Source organism: Aspergillus foveolatus (genome assembly GCF_047715535.1).
Source record: "Aspergillus foveolatus strain CBS 279.81 unplaced genomic scaffold BDW70scaffold_63, whole genome shotgun sequence".
NCBI classification, from domain to species: domain Eukaryota; kingdom Fungi; phylum Ascomycota; class Eurotiomycetes; order Eurotiales; family Aspergillaceae; genus Aspergillus; species Aspergillus foveolatus.
This window is the reverse complement of record NW_027396127.1, coordinates 19,097-34,190: the sequence shown is the minus strand read 5'-3', so window position 1 is coordinate 34,190 and position 15,094 is coordinate 19,097. Positions and strand designations below refer to the sequence as shown.

The 15,094-nt window shown below is 51.1% G+C and overlaps 4 protein-coding genes across 4 annotated transcripts; 3 read left to right on the top strand and 1 right to left on the bottom strand.

Moving 5' to 3' along the window:
- The first annotated feature begins 236 nt into the window (after positions 1 to 236).
- Positions 237 to 2,578, top strand: BDW70DRAFT_105252 (uncharacterized protein). Its single transcript, XM_073734385.1, has 3 exons — positions 237 to 812; positions 889 to 1,219; positions 1,272 to 2,578. Exons 1-3 carry the CDS (start codon positions 472 to 474, stop codon positions 2,487 to 2,489), a joined length of 1,890 nt encoding a protein of 629 aa, XP_073592644.1. The 5' UTR covers positions 237 to 471; the 3' UTR covers positions 2,490 to 2,578.
- Positions 2,579 to 3,125: 547 nt separating this feature from the next.
- On the bottom strand, positions 3,126 to 7,766 carry BDW70DRAFT_152975 (putative 5'-nucleotidase; the record flags this gene model as incomplete). The annotated part of the gene is made up of 6 exons (XM_073739545.1): positions 3,126 to 4,617; positions 4,673 to 4,866; positions 4,928 to 5,138; positions 5,232 to 5,358; positions 6,166 to 7,667; positions 7,732 to 7,766. The coding sequence occupies 6 exons, from the start codon at positions 7,764 to 7,766 to the stop codon at positions 3,126 to 3,128; spliced, it is 3,561 nt and encodes a 1,186-aa protein (XP_073592643.1).
- Positions 7,767 to 10,100: 2,334 nt separating this feature from the next.
- BDW70DRAFT_152974 (putative cytochrome P450 monooxygenase) lies at positions 10,101 to 11,596 on the top strand (the record flags this gene model as incomplete). The annotated part of the gene is made up of 3 exons (XM_073739544.1): positions 10,101 to 10,382; positions 10,488 to 11,375; positions 11,471 to 11,596. The coding sequence occupies 3 exons, from the start codon at positions 10,101 to 10,103 to the stop codon at positions 11,594 to 11,596; spliced, it is 1,296 nt and encodes a 431-aa protein (XP_073592642.1).
- Positions 11,597 to 13,430: 1,834 nt separating this feature from the next.
- Positions 13,431 to 14,915, top strand: plyC (polysaccharide lyase family 1 protein; the record flags this gene model as incomplete). The annotated part of the gene is made up of 4 exons (XM_073739543.1): positions 13,431 to 13,789; positions 13,861 to 14,213; positions 14,282 to 14,539; positions 14,608 to 14,915. 4 exons carry the CDS (start codon positions 13,431 to 13,433, stop codon positions 14,913 to 14,915), a joined length of 1,278 nt encoding a protein of 425 aa, XP_073592641.1.
- Between the last annotated feature and the right edge of the window lie 179 nt (positions 14,916 to 15,094).

Below are 15,094 nucleotides of genomic sequence, written 5' to 3'. Positions count from 1 at the left end.
TATACTCTGTGACTGAAGTGTGGCCTGATCAACTTCAGTACAACAGGCTGGGTAGTCCCCGGCAGCTTTTAGAAAAACCGTCTGAAGCGGCCAGCCACATATAGATTGATAAACATAATGAAAAACATGTGTATTCCTGAATAGATAATGGGCTTTGAATACAATCCTCAATAGCTTTTTGTAGCAACAGTCCAAATTAGGACTAGCGCCCCTCACGCGGAGGTGCTGCGGGCCTTCAATGAGCGAGAACTCGACTCTACCGACCACGAGCTATTCCCCAACAACTACGTTCCACCATTGCCTCGCCAATCTTTTCTACTCTACGTGACACAAACGAGCTTTGCTAAATATGCTCGGATTTCAATGATCTCGCTGTTCAGGCTATCCGCGCAGTGATTGGAGCCTCTATGATCTTCGCTTGGTTCCGTCTACCCTCACCATTCGCCCGACACGCCTCTTACGGATAGCACAATGGCTTTCCAGGGCACACCTGTCCTTGACCGGTTTATCACTTCGCTGGCCGAAATAGTGCGCGACCGGGATGGCGCAAAGCTCCAAGACTTCTTGCAGATTGAACCGCCGCTGCCCGACGTGTATAGACAGATGGTCGATGAATTGCGACAACACTACCCGAATGGATCAACAAAAGAAGCAGAGTTGCTTCGGCGGTGCGAAGGACTCGTCCCCAAGTCCAAAGGGGGTAGCGCGTGGACGGCTTTCCCGACATTCATGAAGCTCTACTTCTGCTTTTTGCGCGATGTCAATGTCGATAATCTGCTCGAGACTTACGATATGTTGAAAATGCTGCTCAAGTGAGTTTGCTACCTGCACTCCCTGTACTTCTTTGAGAGATTTTCGCGTCTGACCTAAATTTGTTGAATCCAATAGTCAGTGCGTAATGGCACTCGGTGACAGTCAATCCGGTATCGTTGTCTTGCCCACGGTATTATACCTCTCCAAGGTATTGGCGAAGCTGGCAATGGGCTTGGACCGCCGACCTGAACTAATCGCCCATCTCCTGAGACTTGAGGGAGGCGCCGATCAAGACGAGAATACAGAGAAGGTTACATTAGTGGAAAAGTCTGCGAATGTGGTTCGAGAAGCGTTCATCAAGTGCCTCACCGACCGCAGTGGTACACCCGGAGTTCATGGAAAGCCGGAGGGCAAAAGGGTTGGGATTTATCTTATGGCTAATTTGTGCCTTAAGCTGCTCTTTCAGGTACCACTGGGATGCTTCGTGTTCTATCGATGAATAGCTGACACTGCTATAGTGCGGAAAACTCCGGAACGCCGAGCAAATGTTCGCAAGTATCTCTGCGCAGTCTCCCCCGTTGAAACACTTCCCTGCTTCCCAGAGGGTAACATACCTCTATTACCTCGGACGATACCTGTTCTCAAACAATCTATTCTTCCCCGCACAGATCGCACTGCAATCGGCTTACGACCAGTGCCATCGTCAAGCGATAAACCAGAAACGCCTTATTCTCACTTACCTCATCACTTGCAACATCATAATGGGACGCTTCCCATCACTACAACTGCTCCAGCGACCTGAGGCAGAGGGACTGGCTGATAAGTTCCTTCCAGTCTGCCGACTCATCGTTCGCGGAGACTACATTGCTTTCCGAGATCATCTCACCGTAAACTCGCCGGCAACAGAATGGTTCGCTAGAAAAGGCATCCTCCTGCCGCTGCGAAATCGATGTGAGATACTTGTGTGGCGCTCGCTTGCACGGAAGGTCTTCATCCACGGTGGCTTCCATGGAGACCCCCAGGGCCAAGCTCAAAGAGGCCCGCCTCCATTCCTGTACCTCACAAAACTCGAAGCTGCTGTACGGTGGCTACAAGCCCAACATCCAACATCACACCCTATGCCAACCACATCTGCCTTCGCAAACAGCCTTCCCTCAGCAGCCAGCAAGAGTCAATCTGGATCACAGATTGTGGCAATAGCTCCGGATCCAGACTTTGACTGCCTTGACGGCCCCGATACCAATGGGACTGCCCTCGATCCATCCTTACTGTCAAAGTACGAGGACTACTTGTGCCCAGACGGCTTTTTCGACGAGACAGGCCAATGGCAGTCAAACCCAACCAAAGCCCTAGTCGACGGCACTCCCGACTCGGACTATAGCAAGTACGAACTAAACCCGTACGCCGAGCCAACCGACGAAGAAGCCGACAAACCCTCGCCTCTGATGCGCGAGATTGAATCGATCCTCGCTTCCCTCCTAACCCAGGGTCTGATGCGCGGCTATCTTACCCACCGGAACCCGCGATTTGCTATCCCTGGTGCGCGACTGCGCGGGGCTTTGCCCACAGGATTCCCCAACGTCTGGCAGACAATCTATGCCCGGGAATCGGAGGATATTGGCGTTCCGGGCTGGGTTCAACCACCGCCGACTACGACGATGGGCGTTCCTGCGGCGTTAGGGGGTGGGGGAAGAGTGGTGAATCTCTCCGGTGTGCGGCCTGTCGGAATCCAGTAGCGTATTACGTTCGCTTATTCACGCTACTTTACGCGCACAGGCTCGCAAATCACTTTACCCAACGGGCGTGACACTAACCCCAAAGCACTATATGCTCGTCTGTGCTATGGCTCCAGCAGTCTCACCGTTCCCCTTCGTTCGATGCTAGAATGCGCCGCCGGATGCACAGGACAGAGGTCAGCTAGTCGATGGACGAGGGCAGCGACAATGGTATTTCCCATTCGTACCGATAAAGGCACAAGGGTTTGTACCTGATTCGTGACCATTAAAAGGCCAGGGCACGAACGTGCGCTTGGTTACGAGAACGGGGACAGTATGTGCCTCTGAGCTACACTGAGAGGACATCTCGATTGCCTGATCAGGGTGAAATTCCTTCTATGAACAACTATTAGATTAGAAATCATTTCGTTCTCGCTCAACGCTCGACCACAAACGAGAAAACGTCATATCGGATTTATAGACAAGGCCTGAATTCTCAAAATCTAAACAACTGTAAACGAACAAGTTTTAATTCCATAATATCCACCCCGCCACCAAACATAGACCGCTTTAACAACGTGGATGACTTCAGCATTTATTCAGTAACACCAAAAAGGTCTACTCCTATATCATGACTCGTAGCGTTGCGCAAACCAACTACGCCTTAGCCTCGATAACAATTCTCCCCTCTAGCCGAGGCGCAATGCCTGGAGTCCACTGCGGCGTGAAGGGATCATCATTTTTGCTGTCTTCATCCATGCTCGAGCTGATACCTGCTCTCCGCATCCAGCGGCGCGTCGCCCATCGCGCAAGGCGTAATCGACGTTCTTCCTCCTCTGCTGACCGCGCTGGCAGCGTTACGTAGTTGGTAATCGGCCGCGGCGAAACAAGGATATCAGGGTCCGAGTCCGAGTCCGAGTCCATTGAAACATCTATATCAGGTTCTTCTCCTTCGTCGATAGCAGCCTGCGCTTCGGCAAAGCGACCGTAGTAATAATGTTGTTTGCGGCTGAGAGGAGGACGCTGGAGGCGACTGGGGACTTTTTCTGCATCCGGAGACGAGAGCGCCGAGGGTGGTTTAAGAAAACCGTTTGCTGACATACTTTTCTGCACGTCTGCCCAGTGCCGCGTCATGCTCTTGCTTAGATTTTGCCATCGGCCCATGACTTTGAGGCTGAGGAAGTATTGGCGCATTAGTGTGCTAATGAGTGTTCCGCTCTCTTCGTCGACTAGCTCTTCCACCTCCCCGCCTTCGGATTGCACGAGGAGTGAGGCGAATCCGTCCTTGCCTCGTGCCATGTAACCTCGCGTGGCCAGAGTATAACTCTCTTCGAACTGGATTTCCTTTCCGCCTATCTTGGCCCAGTTGATGCGTGAGCCGGGAGGTGCAGATGGGTTGAAGCTGAACGTTATATTGGACACCTGTGTGAAACGGCCTTCAAGAGCGGGAAGCTGGCTGACACCGTTCTCTAAAGCATCTAAAAGGGCTTTACCCTTCAGACGAAGTACGACAACAGGGTCTTCAAATGGGAAGCAGTTTAGGATGTCGCGGAGGCGGAGCACGCCCGGGGGGTATATTTGGTCGCCACGGATGGTGCCCCCTGCCATCATAGCGCAATCGGCGCGATAATAGAAACGCATAAGATCGCAGGCAAAGTTACCCAGGTTAGATTCACCAGCACGGACAGTGGAAAAGCGCCCATCAAGCGGACGAACAGTATAACCGATGGGCTTATCCAATTTGGCCTTAAGACTCGAAGTGAGCTTAGACACGAGTGCCGTGCTCGATGGATCTTCAGGTATAGATCGGACCATGTCTCGTCGAACAATGTTGAAGTCCCACCCTTTGCCGTCCGTTTTCCGGAATGCTTCGATATAGCTCAACTGTTTGAAATCCGTACCAGAGCGGAGGATATGGACGCCATTGAGGAATGCATGTCCGTAGAAGTGATCATGTCCGCCTAATATGATATCTATCATGCCGTAGGGTATGTTTTCTGCCAGTTTATAGTCATTCGGCTCACGCTGGTGCGTAACGGCAACGATCAGCTCTGCTCCTTGCTTCCGTAGAGATGGCACGAGCTCGATCGCGGTCTTCGAAGCGGACTTATAGATAAGATCGGGAGGAAGGGAATTGATTGTTCCTAGCCTAAGTGACACAACATGTTAGCTTCTGAGACATGCAGTTTAAGTGTCCAGCGTACCATTCGCGCTCCCCAAGGCCGATCACTCCCACTTTAATTCCGTTTGAGGACGTTAGCATGCAAGTTTTCTCGCAATTGGCAATCGGCACGTCTTCACCCAATGCTGGGTCTAAGACATTGGCCAAGAGCCAAGGAAACTGGCATTGATTGCGCAAATGACGGAACTGCGCGACACCGAAATCGAGATCATGGTTCTGTTGATTGTCAGATTATCCGCGGAGGTCTCGTCGGGCTGGGGCGCTACACCGCACTTACCCCTACACAAGCTACATCGGTCCCAGCTTTGTTCAGAAAAGGCACCATGTGCCTCCCTTTCGTGACAGTGCTCTCTAGACTGGGATTGAATGCGTCGCCGGAGAAGAAGGTGAGAGGGGTAGGTTGTCCGTCGAAGCTGGGATGTGATCGATAGTGGTTGATTACGGACTGAAATCGAGGGGCGCCGCCTACTGGTTCAGCAGAACCTGGTCTATGGTATTACATGCTCAATTAGCCCAATTTCAAAGAATAGGTGACAACCAGAGAGCAAGCTGAAGGAGGGAAGATTAGGCACGTAGCGTACTCGACATGATAGACGTCATTGTAGTGGATAAGGCGGAGGTCGGGATTGCCGCTCCGATTAGAAGAATATGTCACGGATGAGCCATCGGCTCTGTCAGAAGACATGCTGGAGGTAAATGTAGCAAAGTCTATGTACCCCGGAGGGACGGAGTTGAAAGACGAAAGAAGGAAAAGAAGGGCGACTTTGTTTGGGCCCTGACCGCGATGAAGATGCGGGACAAGTTGATGTCAGGCTCCCAGGCACACATACTGCCCCGCCAATCAGGGATGGGATTCGTGGAGGATCGACCAGACTACTTTAGTTGGAATCTGAGGAAAGCTACCGCGGAGACTACGAAGTAGAGTACCAGCCAGGCAGGCCCGGTGACGATGCGAAGGAAAGTTCCTATTGGAAGTCGCTGTTGTACAACTGAGCTGAGAAGATATGTAAAGGGAGCGATGACCCATAATTCGGAAAACCGTCAGTTCAACTCATTGCCGGAAAATACCAGATCTCCGATCATAACACATCAATGTCGTAAGTCACATAAACTCCTCTCGCCGCGGAGCGTACGGGGAGTGGAAAGAAGAGCAAATCGCGACAGTAGCCTGGGGAGACAGATCGAGAATCAAAAGAAAATATCAATGAGGTCTCTCCGCTACCGTCCACCGTCGACCTGTATGGGCCGACCGCTCTTTGTTTAGCGGCCCACTTCGCCAAAGACCACGCTGAGATAAAGTTCGCTGTGGTATTTGTCCTGAGCATGCGGAATCACCGGAACTCGGTGACGAAATTTCACTGGCCCCATCCATTCCAGAGATGGAGGATGATGATGTTGCAGAGAGCGGACTGCCGAAATTGGGGACCAGATCATCCACTATATCACGGTCGCGAGAAACAGACTTCCAAAGCCCCGACGAGGGTCTGGACGTTGTCCATGATTGTAAGCCCATACCTGCTTTCAGCGACTGCCCCATGATAATGGGGCCTGAGGAAATTGTCGAACGGTGCCGATACGAAGAAATGGGCGATGACAGTATACTACTTGTCGAAGGAGAGCGGAGAGAGGTAGGTGATCGGACGGAGGTAGAATTGGGGCTTGTTCCAGGGCGCAGATGGTCTGTTGAAGCTACCTCGACCAGGTTATAGTGCTCGGGCCCCGATGTTCTACTGAGCAAGTCGTACTTCTTTGCCCCCTCGCCGTTTCGCGTCAAATCCTTCACGTAATCTTTACGAACAGCGAGAGTGAGAGAAGCTGTCGGGACATTCACCAGCGCCGGCTCTCCTGACAGGGCGCCAATTAAGGCGTTGCAGCCCGCCCCATGAGTTACGAGAATCAAGATAGTATCGACCGCCGGTTCCTCTGCTTCATTTTGTCCCAAAAATTGGAGCTGTGAACGAGTCCGACGGTGACCAAGCGGTGCGGAAGCATCATCATCCTGGTACCATGAGATAATACGGTTGATGCCGCTCCTGAAGCGGGTAAGCATGGTACTCCATTCATCCCCATATTCACCCCCGTTGCCCCAGTTTTGGGGTTCACGCATGCTGTCCCATTGATAATCGACCAGGACACAGTTGTCACGAGCATGGGTCACATAACCGTCTGGAATAGGATTTGAGGGCGATATTGCATAACTCGGGACGGGCGGTGCATATGCCGCGCCAGGGTCGGAAGGAACATCAGTGTTTATTTTCAAGATTTTGCGGCCCCACGGGGTATCGACCGCCCTAAAAGAATCATAACTACCGGAACGATTTCGTTGTCCTGGCCCGTTGGTGGTGGCTGAACTTGATTCGACTTCAAATTTCCGTTCCTCTTCATCCGGGGCGGAAACTGGGCTGCCCCAACCACCAGGAAAGTGGCCCACGGTCGGAGTAGGTTGGGTATCTGCTATCGGAATCACGCTTTCATCTCGACGTAGCAGCTCAGTCTTTGCGTTCGCAACCATTCTTTCTGACTTAGGCGGAGGAGCTATGTTCTCGAAATATTCGGTATTCAGCCACTCGCCAAGACAAGCATCGACACGAAGCAGGCATCTGGAGCTGCCTTGAGGAGTTTCCGGTTCAGGACTTGTCACCGAATCAGATGCAGGGATACCATTCGACTGGCTCGATGCGACTCTGGATTGGCGAAGAGATTCTATATCGTTATGGTTCTGACTAATCCCGGAGCTTATAGCGATAGCCGTCTGCACGCACCGGAGGAAAGGGGAGGTATGTATGATGATTCTGCGCTTCTGCTTTCGTTCTCGAAGACGATGGGAGTGTGCGATCGAATCATGGTCTCCTTGTGCGGGTCTAACCAACTGATCTTCCAACGCCCGCACCTCGTTGATTATCCGCGCCCCAAGCGCGCGCGACTGAAGCCAGCCTCCGTACGACAAAGGAGGGTCATATGGGGTCGGGGAAGTCAAGTGCCATTCTTTGTTGGCAGCATCTAAGCGCGCACCATGTCTAGAATAGGAGATGTGTTAGTAAAAAACCAGAACACCATAAACTGAAAGGTGCTACCACATACCGGACAATGAAAATCGCTGCCGGAGGCTTGCCCATGGCCACGGTGCAGGAAAGCGCGCGGGAGATGAGTCAGGTCAAGGTAGAGATCTGCCCACAGGACTGACTGAATGAACAGAAAAGCCAGGGGCCTGCCAGAAGACAGGCTTCCAGTCTCAGTGTACCTGGTAACTGTTGTTTGGGCGGGGTAAAATAAACTGTCAGAGCATCCTCAGTCGGACGCGGAGACAGGGCGACACGAGGTCTGCAGCGCACGAATCAGCGGGTAAAGGATAAGAAAAGTGGCATGATGACAGCTCCGCTACCTGCATGGCTTGGGAGTAAAGAATTATTTCGACTTTCCACCTCGTCCGTCATGAAATGAGAATAAAGGCTTGAGGAATTTCTCGACCATCACGGGACAAAGAGAAGAAATCCTCTTCTTGGCATTCTTATTGCGGGCCTGGCGGCATGTGAATATGGCTCCTTATGTCAGCCGCCAAGGGGGTCCCCGTCTACTCTGAGTAGGAGTTTCATTGTTGGATGAAATTAATTGTCCATCAATGAGATGGCGGGGTTGAGGTTGGTATTCCTTGGCGACGTCGTGTGATTAGAGATCAATTGCTTGTTCTGCGAGTTATGAGGTTGAAATGGTTAGGTCGTTCGGCACTATCGAGTTGGAGTGCGGTAATTTAAGCGCGACCCCATCATGAGAGTCTTTTGACTTCTCATGGAACACTTGCTATTGTACTTCCTATAAGACGGACATACGAAGGAATGCATCATCAACGAAGATCCCTTCTTTATATGGGTGAGGAGTCGAGATCGTTCCCAAGATAAACATATTCCCCGCGTCCAGGTACCGTCGGTTATCTGGATTCCCGCGGACCGGGTATGGGAGCGGACCCATCCATTGCCTAATTTATGAGTTGATCCAGCTGGATATTCCGCTTCATTGACGGTTGCGAACACTGAGATAACTGCAGAAACAACTGCAGAACTACTGCACAGCAGCGTTACTTGCTCTTTGAAGCCCGCTCTGAACCCGCCCGAGATATGAGTCGCAAGTTAGTATAAAGACCCGCGTGACAACGTACCTGGAACGCCAATGACCACGATGTCCTTTGAGAAGATTATGCAAGTTCGACAGCGTCGAGATGTATACATTGTCTTCCTGATGTTAGAGCCGGCTTGGGATACACAAAATTCCTCAGCTGGCTCCCATGTTGGCTTTGTATACCCCTTCCACTTCACAAGTAGTCTTAGATGTTTCCTCTTCCCCTTGAGATGTTATGGTTTAGGATCTTCTCAATCTCATATTCTTCTGTTCCATCCTCCCGAATAATTGCAGGTGTTGGAGGGTGAAACGTGGCCATGACGCGCACCTGCGTAGTCGTTGCCTGGGATCTTCCCATCAGCCAATGGTTCATGCTTGCACCACACGGTCTCGCTAAGGGGAGGCTAGATGATATGGTCAATTTGCAAGGTTTCAGTTTGCTCTGGCCGGAGTGGGCATACCAGAGTTCCTGCGTATCTCCAGAGAGCTATCGGACCTCGATTGCTAGGCTAACCTTACAGCTTGCCCTTTGGTCTTGCTCCTTGTTGGTTGTAATGGCATTTTGGAATGTCGCTGGCGTTTGCTAATGCCTTGTTGGTCTAGAGCATCAGCGTTCCCTGCGTTATCATCGATTCCCGCCCTCCTCAACCTGCCGCGGACGTCTCGCAATCATTCCCGCTACTCCGTAACCAACCCAGCTTTCATTTCCGCATTGCAGGGTTACGTCTAGGCTTTTTCCGTTTTGACACTCATCATGCCTGCACACCACCAGGATATATGACGTCTGTTCAAGTGACGCCGTGTGGTGTGACCACGGGATAGATAAGATGGTATATAAGTGGACCGTCAAGCTGAAGCCTGACTTTCCATCAGCTGATTGGACAGAAGCTCGCCTTGAGATTTTATTCCGGCCTGAATCTCAAACACCATGCATATAAGCTCGCTAATCAGCTAGGAAACTGGACATGCACAGCCAACTGTCTACTGACCGGTGGAGGTGTCGCGCCTTAAAAAGCTCCGGGGCATGCACTGTGTCACAGTAGAGTAGCGGTAAGCTCAGCCTGATACGAGTCCACACCAAGCAATCCAGTGTTCGAGTACCCTGGCGTCCTGAACTGAAATATAGGTAGCAAGTGTTCAAGTTGACGTTGATTTGTCTCGGGACTGCCCGGGTCCCCTATTCGGAATATCGCGGGTAATAAACATCGAAATAAAGACATCTTTTCAACTCATAAATCATGCCACTTGGTTTTAGTCAAGACGACTCAACAATTATGATATTTCCGCCACCGCTCACCTAATAATGCTCCTCTGTGCCGTTACCGACAGTCTTGGCCATGGTCGCGTGGGCTGTTCTCCTGCTGGCTGTAGTGGCTGCGACGCTGCTTCACCTACTCTATAACTATTCCCGCCTTAAGTCCGTTCCGGGGCCCATCCTCGCTGCATTCACAGATGCCTGGAGGGCAAATGCGCAGCGGTCATCATCATCTGAATACGGCCGACTTCTGATAGAGTTACATCGCAAGTATGGGGTTACTGTGCGTCTGGGGCCGGGGTTCGTGGATTTAAGCGATGTGGGGGATATTACAAGAATTTATCATACTCTGCTCCAGGACGAGGTCTGTTTATCTGGACTCCAAGCCTTTGAATGATGGATAGCTAACTGGATTTAGGTGAGGCGGCTTGGTCAGGAAGGCCACCTACCTGAGCATCAGACGGTGCAGTATGAGAGTGCCGCTGATAATGCCATGCGCAACATTGTCCGCACAATACGCCGATGTAGGACAGTGGACATGACAACATTATTGCATTTCTTTGCGGATGAAGTGAACACCCGATTGTTCTGGAGCGCCTGCGCTCCCTCTGCCGCTTCCAGCGCCTCTAGCCGAACCCAGCGAACCCAACCTAGCTTCTCACTCTTTGCAACAATAGAAGAATTGTTATTACGTGGCCCTGTCGCCCTTCTTAAGAGAGAGCGGCTTTCCTGTTATTGTCTTTCAGGCGACGTATCAGCAACGATATACGGGAATGACCCTGTGCTACCCACCGGCCCCAGCGTTACCCGCAAACTTGCCATTAGTGCTCCCGACGGACTCATTCTCGCTGCGAGCATTCAAAGTATAACGAAGGCATTTGTCTCTGTCTTCTTCTTCCTCCTGAACAATCCCAGGGTTATGCGCAGACTCCGACAGGAGATTGAGAGTATTCCCCAGTTCCGTAATCGAACTAAATTGCCCTCCTCGAGGGACTTTGGTGGTCTTTACTATCTTGATGCCGTCTTCAAGGAAACAATGAGATTGGTCATGCTTCAGAGCCAGCCAATGGAGGTCCGAGTCACATCTCAATTTCTATACATATCATCCAAGCATGTCCCCCGTGGGACAGTGCTCTCATGGCATCCTCACGTTGTACTCACAGGCGACTCCATATATGAGAACGACCCTTATATGTTCCGGACGGAACGATGGCTTACTCCGAACCGACACCGGCGGGCCTTGATGGAGGACTCTCTCTTACCATTTATGGTTTGTCGAGCTCATTACCCAAAGCTGGAAGCTGCCTGGCTGCTGTTGAAAAAGATGGTTGTGGTGCTTTTGAGGGAATTCTGTGATGTAAGTTGTCTTGGTTGCTTTGCAGAAGTTTGTCAATATCGTGAGGGCCCTGGGAGGATTGATTTGTGGGCTTGCTAACCAGCAGCTTCCATTAGATCAATCTAACCCAGACTGAGGATCAGATTGTTGCGGATGGGATGGAGCTTCCTCCCCGGTCTATGTTAGTCGAGTTTACACCGAGGGCTGCAACAGCTAGGGACTATGTTGGACAACTTTTTTAGGGGTGTTAAAATGCTTGGACTCTCTCGGTGCCTAATACATAATCGTCAATTCAACACTTGCTCCTTCCTGCCTCATTGATTCTCTATGACCCTACCAGGCTGCCCCTGGCTTTTCGAGTTGAACAAGCCAGCCGGTGTACAGAAGATGCATCGTAGTAGCCCAAACCCGAAGACACTGACATACCGTTTCGTTTAGACTCCTGTGGGGTTAGATGGTTGTGCTAGCGGCAGGGGACGCCAATCGTAGCCCTCCTGCTTACTGATATCATTGCAGAACGATTTCGGGGGTGCGTCTCCTTATTGTTTGAATCAGTCTTCACCGTTGTCTCCTTGAGCTGAAGAACCGGACCCCTGATTCAGTTCCTGCAAGTGACGGGCTAATTACATCCTATTATAACGCAACGACCATGTCAATCTTCCATGACCACCTGAACTCACATGACTATAGGCTTGACCCAGCCCACGAGACAACTCACGCAGTCTGATAGTGACTCGGCGATTACTCCGCATCCGGTACATGACAATCCGAGGGGAACGCCATAATAGCGAAATATCTGAAGATACAGCAAGCTTCGAGAACGCCCGCGCCATTGGCCCCCGGCAACCGAGAAACTCGTCAATTCTGTGACGTGGGACTTTGTTGTAGCTAGTTAAAAGGCAGGTCCCTTAAGTTTGGGAACGAATGGCTGTCAGAAAGACGGGATGGGTCGTCGTCCACGTTGGCGACGGCTTGGAGAACGACGGCCGTAATCCCGTGATCAGACACTCGAATAATTGGCGACTTTTAATGTTATTAAGCACCTGCCGACTTGTGCTCGATATGTGCTGAACATGATGACGGCCATGAGCTAGACCGGCGATTGAGTGCTACTGTGATGCCCCGTCATGAATTGTATCGTCTCCGCAAATATGAACATACGGCAGCCAAAATACAATCTAAACTATAAGGATAAGAGAGGCAACACAGTCGCCTGGCCCAATAGCTCCATTATCCGAGGGATAGAGCGTCAGACAGCGCCCTTGCTCAAATTATCATGTCCGCGAATTTTCCCAAGGCCCTCAGGGCAGGAGAACGTGCTCACAAGCGGCTACTAAAAGCCAGTGACATGGGCCTCTCTAGAACACCTCCATCACAACTGGGCAGGCATCTAAAGGTATGGTTCGAACTGTTTCGTGTACATAACATGCTTGCCTGACATTCTGGCTTACGTGATTCGATCAGACTTTGTCACTACATAATATCTTTCGGCGCACATCTATGTCTTCTTAATAAATCTCATCCTAGCCTCAGTTAGAGCGCTGCTCTATAGCCCTTGGATTACAAGATACGTCATAGCCGGATAGACTAAAAAGAGACCATTCTCGATATCGAAATTAAAACGCGAAAGGGTCTTGTGATGACCTTAGACTACCTTCCCCCGGTCCGTGCTTCAGCGACTTCACCTCCGACTGCATACTCAGTCCAGAAAATGGGTTGCTATTTCTGGCCTGCAGAACTACTTGCCCCTTGATTCCCTGATTTTATGCGACGTTGGCGCACGGTGGACCATGGCGAGCGGCGAGCTTTCTCCACGTTTCATATTTATCCGCGAGCGTGTCAAGCGCCCTGACTCCTGCTTGCCGGACATATTAAAGATTAATCAATTCCAGTCCAAATATTCAACCGTTGTTTCTGCACACTTCGGCCCGTTCCACATCTGGAAATGCTCTGCAGTAGCGGTTCCGTATTGACCTTCTCAAAATACGGAGTACGAACTGACTCGACGTATAAAGAGTAAGGTTCTGGACATAGGCCATGAATCCCAGGTGACCCGCTAAAACGAGAACTAACACCATGCAGCTCCTCTCCACTCTTCTTGCCTTGCTTCCTCTTTGCCGGTCAACAACCGCTCTTCTCGCTTTCCCCGGCGCAGAAGGGTTCGGTGCCAACGCCGTCGGCGGCCGCGGCGGCGATGTCTATGTTGTTACGAACCTGGAGGACTCTGGCGAGGGATCGCTTCGCGATGCCGTTTCGGAAACCGATCGCATTGTCGTCTTTGCAGTTGGCGGCGTGATTAATATTGAAGACCGGCTTGTTGTCTCTAAGCGCGTTACGATCCTTGGCCAAACGGCGCCTGGAGACGGGATCACAGTTTATGGCAACGGATGGTCATTTTCCAATGCGGATGACGCGATTGTAAGATACATTCGAATGTACGTCTCTGTCGTCAGACAAGCCCCTTCCAGGCAGAAATAATCAAATTGCTGACTGATACTGGCGACAGTCGAATGGGCCGCGGCGGCGACAGCGGCAAAGACGGCATCACCATAGCCGAAGGCTCCAACATGATTTTCGATCATGTCTCCGTCTCATGGGGCCGCGACGAGACCTTCTCGATCAGCGGGACGGCCGAGAATATCACTGTGCAGGACAGCATTATCGCACAGGGTCTGGAGACGCACTCGTGCGGTGGGCTCATGCAAACAGATGGTGGTGTCTCACTATTCCGCAACCTGTACATCGACAATAAGACACGGAACCCCAAGGTCAAGGGTGTCAACGAGTTTACAAACAATGTCGTTTACAACTGGGGTGGTGGCGGTGGATATATTGCCGGGGATTCGAGTGGACAATCTTGTAAGTCTCCTCTTTGTCTCTTCCCCATTTCACCTCAATGGTAGATGCTAACAATAGACACGATGAAGACGCAAATATAATTGGAAACTACTTCATCAGCGGGCCCTCTACGTCCGTCACGGCTTTCACGCGCGGCAATGAGAACTTCCACGGCTACGTTGAAAACAACTATTACGATCCCGACCAGGACGGAACTTTGAACGGGAACGAGCTCGGCGTGTCCTCTTCAAACTACGGCGGTATGGATATTGTTGACACAAAATACGATTATCCCGCTGCCAAATATATCATGACACCAGACGAAGCCGTCAGCTATGTTACTGAAAGTATGTTCCCATCCAGCCTTCTTACCTCCCATCCAAGTTAGGTGACGATGTGGCTGATGGATGTGTAGATGTCGGCGCCTCTCTTGTCCGTGATGATGTGGACTCAAACCTCATCGACCAGGTTTTGTCATACGGAACAGACGGGGCTTTGATCTCGGATGAGGATGATTTCGGCGGTGTTGGGGACCTGGACGGTGGCGAGACGCCTACAGACACAGATGGCGATGGAATCCCCGACAATGTTGAGACGCAGCTTGGGACGGACCCGAATGTTGCTGACTCCACGGAGATCGATAGCAATACTGGGTACTCGTGGTTGGAGGTCTGGGCAAACTCGTTGGTTCCGGAGGGATATGCGAGTACTACGAAGTGTTAGGATGTGTTGGGTCGTGAATTCCTTTGTTCTGTACATAAGGTCTTATTGTCATTGTTTATTGATGTTGATCTATTCTGTTGCTCAGATTACTTACTAGACATCACTGCATAGGGAGCCTTGTCTAGTCCGGTAGTTTCTCTCGTCGTAAGACTCGATGTCCGAGAAAGAAAGCATATAGG